General features: G+C 40.4%; 1 protein-coding gene across 2 annotated transcripts in view; it reads left to right on the top strand.

Annotated features, from left to right (window-relative positions):
• Window positions 1-8,025, top strand: part of NKAP (NFKB activating protein) — a 35,369-nt gene extending 27,344 nt beyond the window's left edge. For both annotated transcript variants that reach the window (XM_053699295.1, XM_053699296.1), the window contains exons 8-10: window positions 45-194; window positions 6,730-7,326; window positions 7,611-8,025. In XM_053699295.1, the coding sequence (XP_053555270.1) occupies window positions 45-194; window positions 6,730-6,904 (325 nt within the window). In that variant the 3' untranslated portion in view covers window positions 6,905-7,326; window positions 7,611-8,025. The remainder of the gene's footprint in view (window positions 1-44; window positions 195-6,729; window positions 7,327-7,610) is intronic.
• The last annotated feature ends 8,089 nt before the right edge of the window (window positions 8,026-16,114 follow it).

The raw sequence follows: 16,114 nt of genomic DNA on the forward strand, positions 1-16,114 counted from the left end.
TATTTTAGATCCTATTGCAGTATTAAAACATTTATCTCTTAAAGCTACGGACACGCTCTGCTGCCTGGTGAAGGTGCAGCCATGGCAGAGTATGTGAAGGCTGGAAAACGTATCCCAAGAAGAGGTGAAATTGGTCTGACAAGTGATGAAATCGCCTCTTTTGAGAAGTCTGGTTATGTGATGAGCGGTAGCAGGTTGGTATTTCTTCCACTTAGACCTCATGAAAGTGAAAAATTATTTTATTGTCAAAAATACTGATAATGAACCCCTTCACTACCAGAAATTTCAGAGAAAAACTTGCCCAAAGCACCAGCATTTTTGCTATCACTCCAGCTAAACAGATATAGAGCTTTTTTGATTTACCTATGAAAAAGTAAACAACCCAAGGTATTGATGTAGGCCAAGTTTAGTATACTATAAATACGATCATGTAAAGAAAATAACTTTTTTCACAAAATGGGTTTCTCACTGAAATTATTTACACACAGCTACTGCAGTCATAAGACAAATGGTTGTAAAAACTTCTCTGGGATCCCCTTTTTCAGCAATAGCAGACGTACATGGCCAATTAGAAGGCTGCTAATTGCAGCTGTGTGACACACTTCTGGAATTCCTGGCAGAGATGGGGTAAATCATTTGGCTTGTAAGGTTAATATTTGCTCTAGTGTCGGGATTATCTTCCCACCTGACACTTTCCACCCTCTTTCTCCTCCCCCTTAACTGTTCACTACCATCTTAAATGCTGGTAGACAATCAGCCAGTATAGTCTAGGGCTTTTATAAAAAAAAAAAATATGTCTGTATTGTAGACTCGCCCTCCCACCACCCTGATCTCTCTTTCCCCCCCCATGCAAACTACTCTCTGGCATTTCCCCCTCTCACTGCTTCCTTCCCACCAGCACCAATGGAGGACAGTTACAAAGAGTGATACAGACAGTCACTCTCTGTAACGATCGGCGATCTGCCATTGTATGGTAAGGGAGCACAATCGATGCTCCCTTACCATATGAAGGCAGATGCTTTCTGCCCCCAGCTGCTGCATGAACCACAGTTTTCTCTTGTAAGGTGTATCCAGTCCACGGATCATCCATTACTTGTGGGATATTCTCATTCCCAACAGGAAGTTGCAAGAGGACACCCACAGCAGAGCTGTAATATAGCTCCTCCCCTAACTGTCATAGCTAGTCATTCTCTTGCAACTCTCAACAAGCTAGGATGTTGTAGGAGAGAGTGGTTAAATATAGTTAGTTTATTTTCTTCAATCAAAAGTTTGTTATTTTTAAATAGTACCGGAGTTGTGCTATTTTATCTCAGGCAGTTAATAGAAGAAGAATCTGCCTGAGGTTTCTATGATCTTAGCAGGTTGTAACTAAGATCCATTGCTATTCTCACATATGTCTGAGGGGATTACACAGGTGAGGTAACTTCAGCGAGAGAATGGCGTGCAGTTTATTCTGCTATCAGGTATGTGCAGTTATAATTTTTTCTAGAGATGGGAAACACTAGAAAATGCTGCTGATACCGGATTAATGTAAGTTAAGCCTGAATACAGTGATTTAATAACGACTGGTATCATGCTTACTCCCATGGGTAATACACTTATGATATTGCAATATAAACGTTTGCTGGCATGTTTAATCGTTTTTATATATGCATTGGTGATAAAACTTTATTGGGGCCTAGTTTTTTCCACATGGCTGGCTTAAATTTTGACTAGAAACAGTTAACTGAGGCTTTCCACTGTTATAGTATAAAAGTTACAGTTGGTGCAGTTAAAATTACAAACACTGACATCCAGCTTCCCTCAGGAGTCCCCTGTATGCTATAGGACATCTCTAAAGGGCTCAAAGGCTTTCCAAAGTCGTTTATTGGGGAAGGTAGGACCACAGCTTGCTGTGGCAGTTGGTTGTGACTGTTAATAAAACAAAAAACAAAAAAAAGTCTTTCGTTTTTTTGATCCGTTTTTTGAACTAAGGGGTAATCATCCATTTGCAAGTGGATGCAATGCTCTGCTAGCCTATTACATACACTGTAAAAATTTCGTTTGATTTACTGCATTTTTTCACTGTTTTTTCAAATTCTGACAAAATTTGTTTCTCTTAAAGGCACAGTACCGTTTTTTATATTTGCTTGTTAACTTGATTTAAAGTGTTTTCCAAGCTTGCTAGTCTCATTGGTAGTCTGTATAAACATGTCTGACATAGAAGAAACTCCTTGTTCATTATGTTTAAAAGCCATGGTGGAACCCCCTCTTAGAATGTGTACCAAATGTACTGATTTCATTTTATGCAATAAAGATCATATTCTGTTTTTAAAAAAATTATCACCAGAGGAATCTGACGAGGGGAAAGTTATGCCGACTAACTCTCCCCACGTGTCAGACCCTTTGACTCCCGCCCAAGGGACTCACGCTCAAATGGCGCCAAGTAGATCTAGGGCGCCCATAGCGTTTACTTTACAAGACATGGCGGCAGTCATGGATAATACACTGTCAGCGGTATTAGCCAGACTACCTGAACTTAGAGGTTAGCGAGATAGCTCTGGGGTGAGACAAAATGCAGAGCATACTGACGCTTTAAGAACCATGTCTGATACTGCCTCACAATATGCAGAAGCTGAGGAAGGAGAGCTTCAGTCAGTGGGTGATGTTAATGACTCAGGAAAGATACCTGATTCTAATATTTCTACATTTAAATTTAAGCTTGAACACCTCCGCGTGTTACTTAGGGAGGTTTTAGCTGCTCTGAATGACTGTGATACCATTGCAGTGCCAGAGAAATTTTGTAGACTGGATAAATGCTTTGCAGTGCCGGTGTGTACTGATGTTTTTCCAATACCTAAAAGGTTTACAGAAATTATTAATAAGGAATGGGATAGACCAGGTGTGCCGTTCTCTTCCCCTCCTATTTTTAGAAAAATGTTTTCCAATAGACGCCACCACACGGGACTTATGGCAGACAGTCCCTAAGGTGGAGGGAGCAGTTTCTAATCTAGCAAAGCGTACTACTATCCCTGTCGAGGACAGTTGTGCTTTTTTAGAGCCAATGGATAAAAAATTAGGTTACCTTAAGAAAATATTTATTCAACAAGGTTTTATCCTACAGCCCATTGCATGCATTGCCCCTGTCACTGCTGCTGCGGCATACTGGTTTGAGTCTCTGGAAGAGGCTTTACAGGTAGAGACTCCATTGGATGACATACTTGGCAAACTTAGAGCACTTAAGCTAGCCAATAATTTTATTTCTGATGCCATTGTTCATTTGAATAAACTAACGGCTAAGAATTCTGGTTTTGCTATACAGGTGCGCAGAGCGCTATGGCTTAAATCATGGTCAGCTGACGTGACTTTAAAATCTAAGCTACTTAACATTCCCTTCAAGGGGCAGATTATTGCGATATCACGGGAGGAAAAGGTTGTGCCCTTCCTCAGGACAGGTACAAATCTAGGGCCAAACAGTCTAATTTTCGTGCCTTTCGAAACTTCAAGGCAGGTGCGGCATCAACTTCCTCTAATAATAAACAAGAGGGAACTTTTGCTCAATCCAAGACGGTCTGGAGACCAAACCAGACCTGGGAAAAAAGGTAATCAGGTCAAAAAGCCTGCTGCTGCTTCTAAGACAGCATGAAGGAACGACCCCCTATCCGGTAACGGATCTAGTAGGGGGCAGACTTACACTCTTCGCCCAGGCGTGGGCAAGAGATGTTCAGGATCCCTGGGCGTTTGGAAATTATATCCCAGGGATATCTTCTAGACTTCAAAGCTTCCCCCCCCAAAAGGGAGATTTCACCTTTCACAATTATCTGCAAACCAGATAAAGAGTGAGGCATTCTTACACTGTGTACGAGACCTCCTAGTTATGGGAGTGATCCATCCAGTTCCAAAGGAGAACAGGAACAGGGTTTTTACTCAAATCTGTTTGTGGTTCCCAAAAAAGAGGCAACCTTCAGACCGATTTTGGATCTAAAGATCTTAAACAAATTCCTCAAAGTTCCGTCGTTCAAGATGGAAACTATTCGTACCATCCTACCACTGATCCAGGAGGGTCAATATATGACTACAGTGGATCTAAAGGATGCTTATCTTCACATTCCGATACACAAAGATCATCATCGGTTTCTCAGGTTTACCTTTCAAGACAGGCATTACCAGTTGTAGCTCTTCCCTTTGGATTAGCTACAGCCCCAAGAATCTTTACAAAGGTTCTAGGGTCGCTTTTGGCGGTCCTAAGGCCGCGGGGCATAGCAGTAGCCCCTTATTTAGACGACATCCTGATACAGGCGTCAAACTTCCAAATTGCCAAGTCTCATACGGACGTAGTACTGGCATTTCTGAGGTCGCATGGGTGGAAAGTGAACAAGAAAAAGTGTTCTCTATCCCCACTCACAAGAGTTTCCTTTCTAGGGACTCTGATAGATTCTGTAGAAATGAAAATTTACCTTGACGGAGTCCAGGTTATCAAAGCTTCTAAATTCCTGTCGGGTTCTTCATTCCATTCCGCGCCCTTTGGTGGCTCAGTGTATGGAAGTAATCGGCTTAATGGTAGCGGCAATGGACATCGTGCCGTTTGCACGCTTACATCTCAGACCGCTGCAACTATGCAGGCTCAGTCAGTGGAGCGGGGATTACACAGATTTGGCCCCTCAACTGAATCTGGACCAAGAGACCAGGGATCCTCTTCCCTGGTGGCTATCTCGGGTCCATCTGTCCAAAGGTATGACCTTCGCAGGCCAGATTGGACTATTGTAACAACAAATGCCAGCCTTCTAGGTTGGGGTGCAGTCTGGAACTCCCTGAAGGCTCAGGGATCGTGGACTCAGGAGGAGTCTCTCCTTCCAATAAATATTCTGGAACTAAGAGCGATATTCAAGGCTCTTCAGGTTTGGCCTCAGTTAGCAACTCTGAGGTACATCAGATTTCAGTCGGTCAACATCACGACTGTAGCTTACATCAACCATCGAGGGGGAACAAGAAGTTCCCTAGAGATGTTAGAAGTTTCAAAAATAATTCACTGGGCAGAGATTCACTCTTGCCACCTATCAGCTATCCATATCCCAGGTGTAGAGCACTGGGAGGCGGATTTTCTAAGTCGTCAGACTTTTCATCCGGGAGAGTGGGAACTCCATCCGGAGGTATTTGCACAACTGATTCTCCGTTGGGGCAAACCAGAACTGGATCTCATGGCGTCTCGCCAGAATGCCAAGCTTCCGTGTTACGGATCCAGGTCCAGGGATCCCAAGGCAACACTGATAGATACTCTAGCAGCGCCCTGGTCTTTCAACCTGGCTTATGTGTTTCCACCGTTTCCTCTGCTCCCTCGACTGATTGCCAAGATCAAGCAGGAGAGAGCATCGGTGATTCTGATAGCACCTGCGTGGCCACGCAGGACCTGGTATGCAGATCTAGTGGACATGTCATCCTTTCCACCATGGTCTCTGCCTCTGAGACAGGACCTTCTACTTCAGGGTCCTTTCAACCATCCAAATCTAATTTCTCTGAGGCTGACTGCCTGGAGATTGAATGCTTGATTTTATCAAAGCGTGGCTTCTCCGAGTCAGTTATTGATACCTTAATACAGGCACGAAAGCCTGTCACCAGGAAAATTTACCATAAGGTATGGCGTAGATATCTTTATTGGTGTGAATCCAAGGGTTACTCATGGAGTAAGGTCAGGATTCCTAGGATTTTATCTTTTCTCCAAGAAGGTTTGGAAAAAGGATTGTCAGCTAGTTTCTTAAAGGGACAGATTTTTGCTCTGTCTATTCTTTTGCACTAGCGTCTAGCAGATGTTCCAGACGTTCAGGCATTTTGTCAGGCTTTAGTTTGAATCAAGCCTGTGTTTAAACCTGTTGCTCCACCATGGAGCTTAAACTTGGTTCTTAAGGTTCTTCAAGGAGTTCCGTTTGAACCTCTTCATTCCATAGATATCAAACTTTTATTGGTTTCCCACAAGTAATGGATGATCCGTGGACTGGATACACCTTACAAGAGAAAACATAATTTATGCTTACCTGATAAATTTATTTCTCTTGTGGTGTATCCAGTCCACGGCCCGCCCTGTCATTTTAAGGCAGGTAATTTTTAAATTTAAACTACAGTAACCAGTACACCCTATGGTTCCTCCTTTCTCGGCTTGTTTTCGGTCGAATGACTGGCTATGACAGTTAGGGGAGGAGCTATATACAGCTCTGCTGTGGGTGTCCTCTTGCAACTTCCTGTTGGGAATGAGAATATCCCACAAGTAATGGATGATCCATGGACTGGATACACCACAAGATAAATAAATTTATCAGGTAAGCATAAATTGTGTTTTTGACTTAGGTACTACAGCAACACAGTACGCTGGGCAAAAGTACTTGCGTCCCAATTGACACAAGAGGTTAAATAGCAATGGGCACTAGTAATACATAGCTCAGATGCTACCTTTGTCCAAGACCAAAATATACAAATTTTCTTTTATTTAGTAACAAATTCTGCTCCTTCTATAAATAGTGTGGTACCTATAGTAAATCATTTTATAGTGTTTTACATAGTTGTTTAAATCTTTGTAAAGTTTAATGGTACGTTTTGTCATTTTTTATTACAAATGTATATTCTAAAGATAATGTCTGTTTATAATACATTTCTCAGAAATAATGTCCATCTTGGATTTTTGTTTGATTAGGTTTAGTTTCTCATGCATTGTATTGGCTCTTCATTTTTTAAAACAAAATAAATGTTATCTTATTTTAGACATCGTCGTATGGAGGCTGTGCGTCTGCGTAAGGAAAACCAGATCTACAGTGCGGATGAAAAGCGAGCCCTAGCATCTTTCAACCAAGAGGAAAGGCGCAAGAGAGAAAATAAGATCCTGTCTAGCTTCAGGGAGATGGTTTACAGAAAGACAAAGGGAAAGGAAGAAAAATAATGCTGTCCTTTTTTTTTTGTATGTTTTTTTGTACAGACTATTTCCAAAAAAACTTTTTTGAAAATGTAAATATTTTTTTTTTGGTGAGGTCTTTTAAACTTTTGGTCTGTCTTTTTCATACCTTCCTATTTCCTGCATTGTAACCTAAAATATAATTTTTTTTTTTTAATTTTTTTTTTTTATTTATTTTTTTAAATACTTAAAATTTTGTGCAAGGTATGTTGGCTTTAGTTCAATGTTTTAATAAAATTAAAACAAAGTAATGGTATTCATGTATATTTTATGATTAAAAACATTCTGGAAATGTTTATCATTTTAAGATATGCCACCAGACCCAACTGTATTCTGGTTTTATTTTTTTCATAACCTTGTTGCCAATCTTTATGTATAAAATTTAGTGTTTTGACACGGCCTGTATGATTGTTTAACCTTTTAAAGCCGTTATGCCGTTCCATTCCGTCATAATTAGACTGGGCTTTAAAGCCGTTATGACGGAATGGAACGTCATAACTAACGGCTGTCCTGAAGCCTTCTGTGCTTCAGGGATTTAATCGCGGTCTGGAGGGCGTTCCTAGGATTGTAGGGACGCCCCCCAGATGCGATCCAATAATTGAAATCTCGCGATCGTATGCACGATCGCGTAGTTTCAATTTGTCTACATCGGAACAGTTGTTCCGATGTAGGCACTTTAACCCTGTCACGAAAGGGTTAAGTGTCTGTGTACAGATGTCAAAGAATGTCCCAAATATTTAGAAGGATTGCCAGATATTTTTTTTTCAAACTTTTTTGAAAGAGAGAGGATGTTTTTTTTCTATTTACAAGTTTCATTTCCTCCTCCCTTTTTTTTTTTTTTTCTCTCTTTGTTTCATTCATCTAGTCAATTTTTTGTATTTTTGTTATTTTCTTTGTTCTTTTGCTTTCTAATCTTTTTTTTAAAAAACTGCAAACGCTAAATATATTTTTATGAGGAATATATTTTATAGTTTTGCCACATAACAAATATTATTATAACAAAAAATTTATTCAGGTTCAGAACCTTCTCCCCCCCCCTTTTTTTTTTTTTTTAAATTTTAAAACAAATATCATGTAATGGTATCCAACAATAAATGTTTAAAATAAAATCTTTGTCACTTAATTTTTTTTTCCTCCTTCCATTTCAAAATGTTTCTATAAGAAGACATTCTCTCTCTCTCTCTGTCTTTGTCAACAAAGGATTATTAAAAGGACAGGTCACACCTTGAGATTTTTAATATAAAATCTTTAGTTATGCTTAAACAATTTTGCAATATACTTTCGTCATTTATTTTGCCCCTTTTCATGTAACTTTTAAAACCTGTAACTTTTCTAATTCTCAGAGCTGGATATTATCTCTGACTTCTCAAGACTAACCCTACTTTTTATATCTTTCCTTAATTGTCTAACGGATAACTGCAAAACATTTTATCTTCTAACATTATGTGACTAGCCCTGTCTGCAGACTCAATCCAAGGTTGGATCCTGCAGAATCTCATTTATATCTGTCTCTAACTGCCACAGCAGAGTTATCATTGACATACACAAGGTGTTTTAAGGGGTATAATCCAGTGGTGGAAAACTCACTATTTACTAGTCAGGGGTTAAAATTTGACTAGCCCGGTGAGAAAAAGTTACTTGTTCATTCAGGTTTATAAAATTGGAAAATGTCAGTGTATATATATAATTTTTTTTTTACTCTTCTGCTGCAATTTTCTACCTGTCGGTGGAGCTTTCAAGCTCTGATAATGCTTTAGAACATTTATTTTACAGGTGTTTTGTAATGCATTACTTAATTGTGATATTTATTATTCATACATATATATATTTTTAAAAAAACGCAATTTATTAGAACTAAATTTTAAAATTCTAACCCGTTCTAATCCCCAGTCGTTTAATGTATTTTCCAGCATAAATCTGACTTCAGTTGGCGAGATTGTGGGGTATCAGGAGATAAATTGCATACATGGTAGAGTTGTCTGCCACTTAAACCTTTTTTGGCTCATATTGATTGATTAGCAAAATACCTTTTTGGTCAACAATTTAATCTGCAACCTACTCATGCTTTATTAAAGGGATATGAAACACAAACCTTTTCTTTCATGATTCAGATAGAGCATGTGATTGTAAACAAATTTAATTCTATTACCAATTTTTCTTTGTTCTCTTGGTATCTTTTTATGAAAAGTAGAGAAGCATGCTCAGGAGCCGGCCCATTTCTGGAGCACTATATGGCAGCAGTTTTGCAAGAAAGTTATCTATTTCCAAGAGCATTAGATGGCAGTGCTATTTCCTGCCATGAAGTGCTCTAGATGCCTGGGGTAAAGAGCAAAAAAATGAATACTGCCTCGCACTGTATCCCTAATATTGCTAGGACTCCCAAAAAAAAACTAATCTCCCTAAGGGTTAATGGAGAAACATAAAGCAAAGAAGGGGAGCAGCGCTAGAAGAAGCAATAGGGTATCTACTATGATCTATAAATTAATAGATGGGTGATACCTAATAGCTAGTGCGTGTGGACCTCAAATGCGGGTATTTGTTATATCAAATAGTGAATAAAATGAATTCAACAATTATAGTATGCAAAGAAATATAAATGATATATAAAATAAAGTTTGGGTAAGAGAATTAGTTTATTCTTAACAATACTGTTTCACAATAAAATATTTCAATAAAACAATAAGGATCCGGATCCTCGAAATATGAAACTATTGCAATAGTCTATGATAGACCAAGTGGTATAAAATATCTAAAAAATACATATAAGATATCTAAAAAATATATATATAAAAACAATAAGGAGAGATGGAACGTAAAACAGCAAAATAGGGAAAAAAGTGTCCAAGTGCTATTTGTCCATTTTAGTTTCCATAAATATAAGGAACAGGGTCAGTGATAATAGATTTTCCAATGGTTGTGCACATACATAGGAAGGTGTCCTTTAAGTGATGGCAGTGTTATTCCAACTGTGATCAAATGGTGATATAAAGTACCTTAACCCCGCTGGGTGAATAGTGTTGAAGTATCCTGTGTGTCAGCCAATATAGCTGCGTGATCACATAGGCATCCGTTCCTGGATCTTGTGATGAGTCTCTAAAGAGAGTGCAGTCACTCAATAGCTTAGTTGGACGCCTGTTTCCAGAGTATTGCTGAATATTTCTTCTTCTTTACTTGGTTCCTTGAGATCAGGGCCGGCTCAACCATGGGACCAAGTGGGTCCAATGGCCCAGGCGGCACGCGACAGGGGGCGGTACTTCTGTGAGATCCAAACGGACCGCTCCTTCACTTTGTATCCTCTTGAGGAGGAAACACTCGCAACTTGACACAGCAGGCGGCATCAGCATGACAGCGGCTCCAGATTGTTGACTGACCGCATGATCATGCTACACCTGCCGCCTGCTGTGGCTCTGTCTTTAACCCCAAAAGTTTATTGCGGTGTCCACGTGATTCAGAAAGCCGCACAGCATATGGCTACAAACAACCTGCACGCGGGCTTCTGTTGAGAGGGGTGGGCGGTAGTTGTCAGAGGTGAGCGGCCACTCTGATTGCAAGCGAGGAGATGTAAAACCACGTAATCTGGAAAATATCCATATCTGTGCCTAATTGCGTACCTGTTTTTTGTGAAGCTTAAATTCATAACCTGACAACGCTTTTTTTTAGGAGTTTAATTCATATTAATAAACATGTCTTGAAGGCTTGTTGAGCTTGACCCCGTTATGTCTGTTTGCCTTTTTGTTTTTCAAAACCGTTCACTGTTTATTTGCATTCACAGCACTTGTAGCCCAAAAAGCAAAGCGCTCTATTTGCTTTCTTAAAGGGACACTGTACCCAAAAAATTTATTTCCTGATTCTGATTGAGCATGACATTTTAAGCAACTTTCTAATTTACTCCTAATATCAAATTTTCTTCATTCTCTTGGTATCTTTATTTGAAATGCAAGAATGTAAGTTTAGATGCCGGCCCATTTTTGTTGAACAACCTGGGTTGTCCTTGCTGATTGGTGGGTAAATTCATCCACCAATAAAAAAGTGCTGTCCAGAGTACTGAAACCAAAAAAAAGCTTAGATGCTTTCTTTTTCAAATAATGATAGCAAGAGAACGAAGAAAATTTGATAATAGGAGTAAATTAGAAAGTTGCTTAAAATTTCATGCTCAATCTGAATCACGAAAGAAACATTTTGGGTACAGTGTCCCTTTAAGCACAAATTACTTTATATTAACAGACTGGGCTTGGCATCTTTAAGCATGAACTAATCTTTTTTTTTTTTTTATATTAACCTGTAACAGGCATCCCCAACAGCATGAGATATCAGCCTGCATAGAATCTTTCCCTAGGCTACATTTCTCTGGGAAATTTTAGTTACATTTTACAAGATTTTCATGTGTAATCCCACTGAACACAATATTACTGGTATTAACAATCGTCTGAGTATGGTCTGGAAACATTCAAGCATTAATTACATAATTTGCACAAGTAGACTATTTTATGCCTAACTGTATTTAACTATTCATCTTATTGGTCAAATTACTCCTAATGCAGAAAACGTGCCACCTGTTTCATTGCGGCTGATTATACAATTTGTGTCATATGGAAATTAGTAAGTATTTTTACCCCTGCCAGAAAAAAATAAAAATAAATGAATTTATTTAAAAAATAATAAAAACAATATATATTTAAAAGGGACATAAAAACAAACATTTTTGGTTCAGGAATAATCCAAGAAACTCCTCTTATTAATTTCCATCTTTCTCAGGGTATCCTTTGTTGTATAGCATACGTTAGTAGGCTTAGAAGCATGTAAAAGTCTGTAGCACTATGGCAGCTGTTTTGCTTCATTGCTTTTAATTTAAAAATTGTGCTAACACTGCTGTCATTTATTGCTTAAATGTGTGTAACATTGTTAAAGGCATTCCTGCAAAATGACTGCCATATAGTGCTTCAAACACCTGCATGCTCCTGATAGAGGAAAATGAATGTGATATTAGAAGTCTACTGGAAATTTCTTCTGTTAAGTGTGATCAGTCCACGGGTCATCATTACTTCTGGGATATTACTCCTCCCCAACAGGAAGTGCAAGAGGATTCACCCAGCAGAGCTGCATATAGCTCCTCCCCTCTACGTCACTCCCAGTCATTCTCTTGCACCCAACGACTAGATAGGATGTGTGAGAGGACTATGGTGATTATACTTAGTTTTATATCTTCAATCAAAAGTTTGTTATTTTAAAATAGCACCGGAGTGTGTTATTACCTCTCTGGCAGAGTTTGAAGAAGAATCTACCAGAGTTTTTGCTATGATTTTAGCCGGAGTAGTTAAGATCATATTGCTGTTTCTCGGCCATCTGAGGAGAGGTAAACTTCAGATCAGGGGACAGCGGGCAGATGAATCTGCATAGAGGTATGTAGCAGCTTTTATTTTCTGACAATGGAATTGATGAGAAAATCCTGCCATACCGATATAATGTCATGTATGTATACTTTACACTTCAGTATTCTGGGGAATGGTACTTCACTAGAATTACACTGTAAGAAGTACATAAAGCTGTTTAATAACTAGAAATTATGTTTAACGTTTTTGCTGGAATGTAAAATCGTTTTCATTTGCTGAGGTACTGAGTGAATAAATGTTTTGGGCACTATTTTTCCACTTGGCAGTTGCTTAATCTTTTTTCTGACAGTTTCTGTTCTCTCTCACTGCTGTGTGTGAGGGGGAGGGGCCGTTTTTTGGCGCTTTTGCTACGCATCAGATATTTCAGTCAGCAGCTCATTGTATTTCCTGCATGATCCGGTTCATCTCTACAGAGCTCAGGGGTCTTCAAAACTTATTTTGAGGGAGGTAATTTCTCTCAGCAGAGCTGTGAGAATTATAGTTGACTGAGACAAAAAACGTTTATTCTGTAATTTGTTTCCTGCTTTCAGAATTTGTTATCTTTGCTAATGGGATTAAACCTTTGCTAAAGTTGTGTTGTTTATAAGGATTGAGGCTATAACTGTTTCAATTTATTAATTTTCAACTGTCATAGATCTTCTGTGCTTCTTAAAGGCACAGTACGTTTTTAATATTATTCTAATTGAATTGTATTCCAAGTTGCAAGTTTATTTGCTAGTGTGTTAAACATGTCTGATTCAGAGGAAGATACCTGTGTCATTTGTTGCAATGCCAAAGTGGAGCCCAATAGAAATTTATGTACTAACTGTATTGATGCTACTTTAAATAAAAGTCAATCTGTACAAATTGAACAAATTTCACCAAACAACGAGGGGAGAGTTATGCCGACTAACTCGCCTCACGTGTCAGTACCTGCATCTCCCGCTCGGGAGGTGCGTGATATTGTAGCGCCGAGTACATCTGGGCGGCCATTACAAATCACATTACAGGATATGGCTACTGTTATGACTGAAGTTTTGGCTAAATTACCAGAACTAAGAGGTAAGCGTGATCACTCTGGGGTGAGAACAGAGTGCGCTGATAATATTAGGGCCATGTCAGACACTGCGTCACAGGTGGCAGAACATGAGGACGGAGAACTTCATTCTGTGGGTGACGGTTCTGATCCAAACAGACTGGATTCAGATATCTCAAATTTTAAATTTAAACTGGAAAACCTCCGTGTATTACTAGGGGAGGTGTTAGCGGCTCTGAATGATTGTAACACAGTTGCAATACCAGAGAAAATGTGTAGGTTGGATAAATATTTTGCGGTACCGGCGAGTACTGAGGTTTTTCCTATACCTAAGAGACTTACTGAAATTGTTACTAAGGAGTGGGATAGACCTGGTGTGCCGTTCTCACCCCCTCCGATATTTAGAAAAATGTTTCCAATAGACGCCACCACACGGGACTTATGGCAAACGGTCCCTAAGGTGGAGGGAGCAGTTTCTACTTTAGCTAAGCGTACCACTATCCCGGTGGAGGATAGCTGTGCTTTTTCACATCCAATGGATAAAAAATTAGAGGGTTACCTTAAGAAAATGTTTGTTCAACAAGGTTTTATATTGCAACCCCTTGCATGCATTGCGCCGATCACGGCTGCAGCGGCATTCTGGATTGAGTCTCTGGAAGAGAACATTAGTTCAGCTACTCTGGACGACATTACGGACAGGCTTAGAGTCCTTAAACTAGCTAATTCATTCATTTCGGAGGCCGTAGTACATCTTACTAAACTTACGGCGAAGAATTCAGGATTCGCCATTCAGGCACGCAGGGCGCTGTGGCTAAAATCCTGGTCAGCTGATGTTACTTCTAAGTCTAAATTGCTTAATATACCTTTCAAAGGGCAGACCTTATTCGGGCCCGGGTTGAAAGAGATTATCGCTGACATTACAGGAGGTAAAGGCCATGCCCTGCCTCAGGACAAAGCCAAAGCTAAGGCTAGACAGTCTAATTTTCGTTCCTTTCGTAATTTCAAAGCAGGAGCAGCATCAACTTCCTCTGCACCAAAACAGGAAGGAGCTGTTGCTCGCTACAGACAAGGCTGGAAACCTAACCAGTCCTGGAACAAGGGCAAGCAGACCAGGAAACCTGCTGCTGCCCCTAAAACAGCATGAATTGAGGGCCCCCGATCCGGGATCGGATCTAGTGGGGGGCAGACTTTCTCTCTTCGCCCAGGCTTGGGCAAGAGATGTCCAGGATCCCTGGGCGCTAGAGATAATATCTCAGGGATACCTTCTGGACTTCAAATACTCTCCTCCAAGAGAGAGATTTCATCTGTCAAGGTTGTCAACAATCCAGACAAAGAAAGAGGCGTTTCTACGCTGCGTACAAGAGCTCTTGTTAATGGGAGTAATCCATCCAGTTCCACGATCGGAACAGGGACAGGGGTTTTACTCAAATCTGTTTGTGGTTCCCAAAAAAGAGGGAACTTTCAGACCAATCCTGGACTTAAAGATCCTAAACAAATTCCTAAGAGTTCCATCGTTCAAGATGGAGACTATTCGGACAATTTTACCTATGATCCAAGAGGGTCAGTACATGACCACTGTAGATTTAAAAGATGCTTACCTTCACATACCGATTCACAAAGATCATTACCGGTACCTAAGGTTTGCCTTCCTAGACAGGCATTACCAGTTTGTGGCTCTTCCATTCGGATTGGCTACAGCTCCAAGAATCTTCACAAAGGTTCTGGGTGCTCTTCTGGCGGTACTAAGACCGCGGGGAATCTCGGTAGCTCCATACCTAGACGACATTCTGATACAAGCTTCAAGCTTTCAAACTGCCAAGTCTCATACAGAGTTAGTACTGGCATTTCTAAGGTCACATGGATGGAAGGTGAACGAAAAGAAAAGTTTACTCGTTCCACTCACAAGAGTTCCCTTCCTGGGGACTCTTATAGATTCTGTAGAAATGAAGATTTACCTGACAGAGGACAGGCTAACAAGACTTCAAAGTGCTTGCCGCACCCTTCATTCCATTCAACACCCGTCAGTGGCTCAATGCATGGAAGTAATCGGCTTAATGGTAGCGGCAATGGACATAGTACCCTTTGCACGCTTACACCTCAGACCACTGCAACTGTGCATGCTAAGTCAGTGGAATGGGGATTACTCAGACTTATCCCCTTCTCTGAATCTGGATCAAGAGACCAGAAATTCTCTTCTATGGTGGCTTTCTCGGCCACATCTGTCCAGGGGGATGCCATTCAGCAGACCAGACTGGACAATTGTAACAACAGACGCCAGCCTTCTAGGTTGGGGTGCCGTCTGGAATTCTCTGAAGGCTCAGGGACAATGGAGTCAGGAGGAGAGTCTCCTGCCAATAAACATTCTGGAATTGAGAGCAGTTCTCAATGCCCTCCTGGCTTGGCCCCAGTTGACAACTCGGGGGTTCATCAGGTTTCAGTCGGACAACATCACGACTGTAGCTTACATCAACCATCAGGGAGGGACAAGAAGCTCCCTAGCTATGATGGAAGTATCAAAGATAATTCGCTGGGCAGAGTCTCACTCTTGCCACCTGTCAGCAATCCACATCCCGGGAGTGGAGAACTGGGAGGCGGATTTCTTAAGTCGTCAGACTTTTCATCCGGGGGAGTGGGAACTCCATCCGGAGGTCTTTGCCCAAATACTTCGACGTTGGGGCAAACCAGAGATAGATCTCATGGCGTCTCGACAGAACGCCAAGCTTCCTCGTTACGGGTCCAGATCCAGGGATCCAGGAGCAGTCCTGATAGATGCCCTGACAGCACCTTGGGACT

The sequence above is a fragment of the Bombina bombina genome, chromosome 1 (assembly GCF_027579735.1).
Source record: "Bombina bombina isolate aBomBom1 chromosome 1, aBomBom1.pri, whole genome shotgun sequence".
Classification (NCBI taxonomy): domain Eukaryota; kingdom Metazoa; phylum Chordata; class Amphibia; order Anura; family Bombinatoridae; genus Bombina; species Bombina bombina.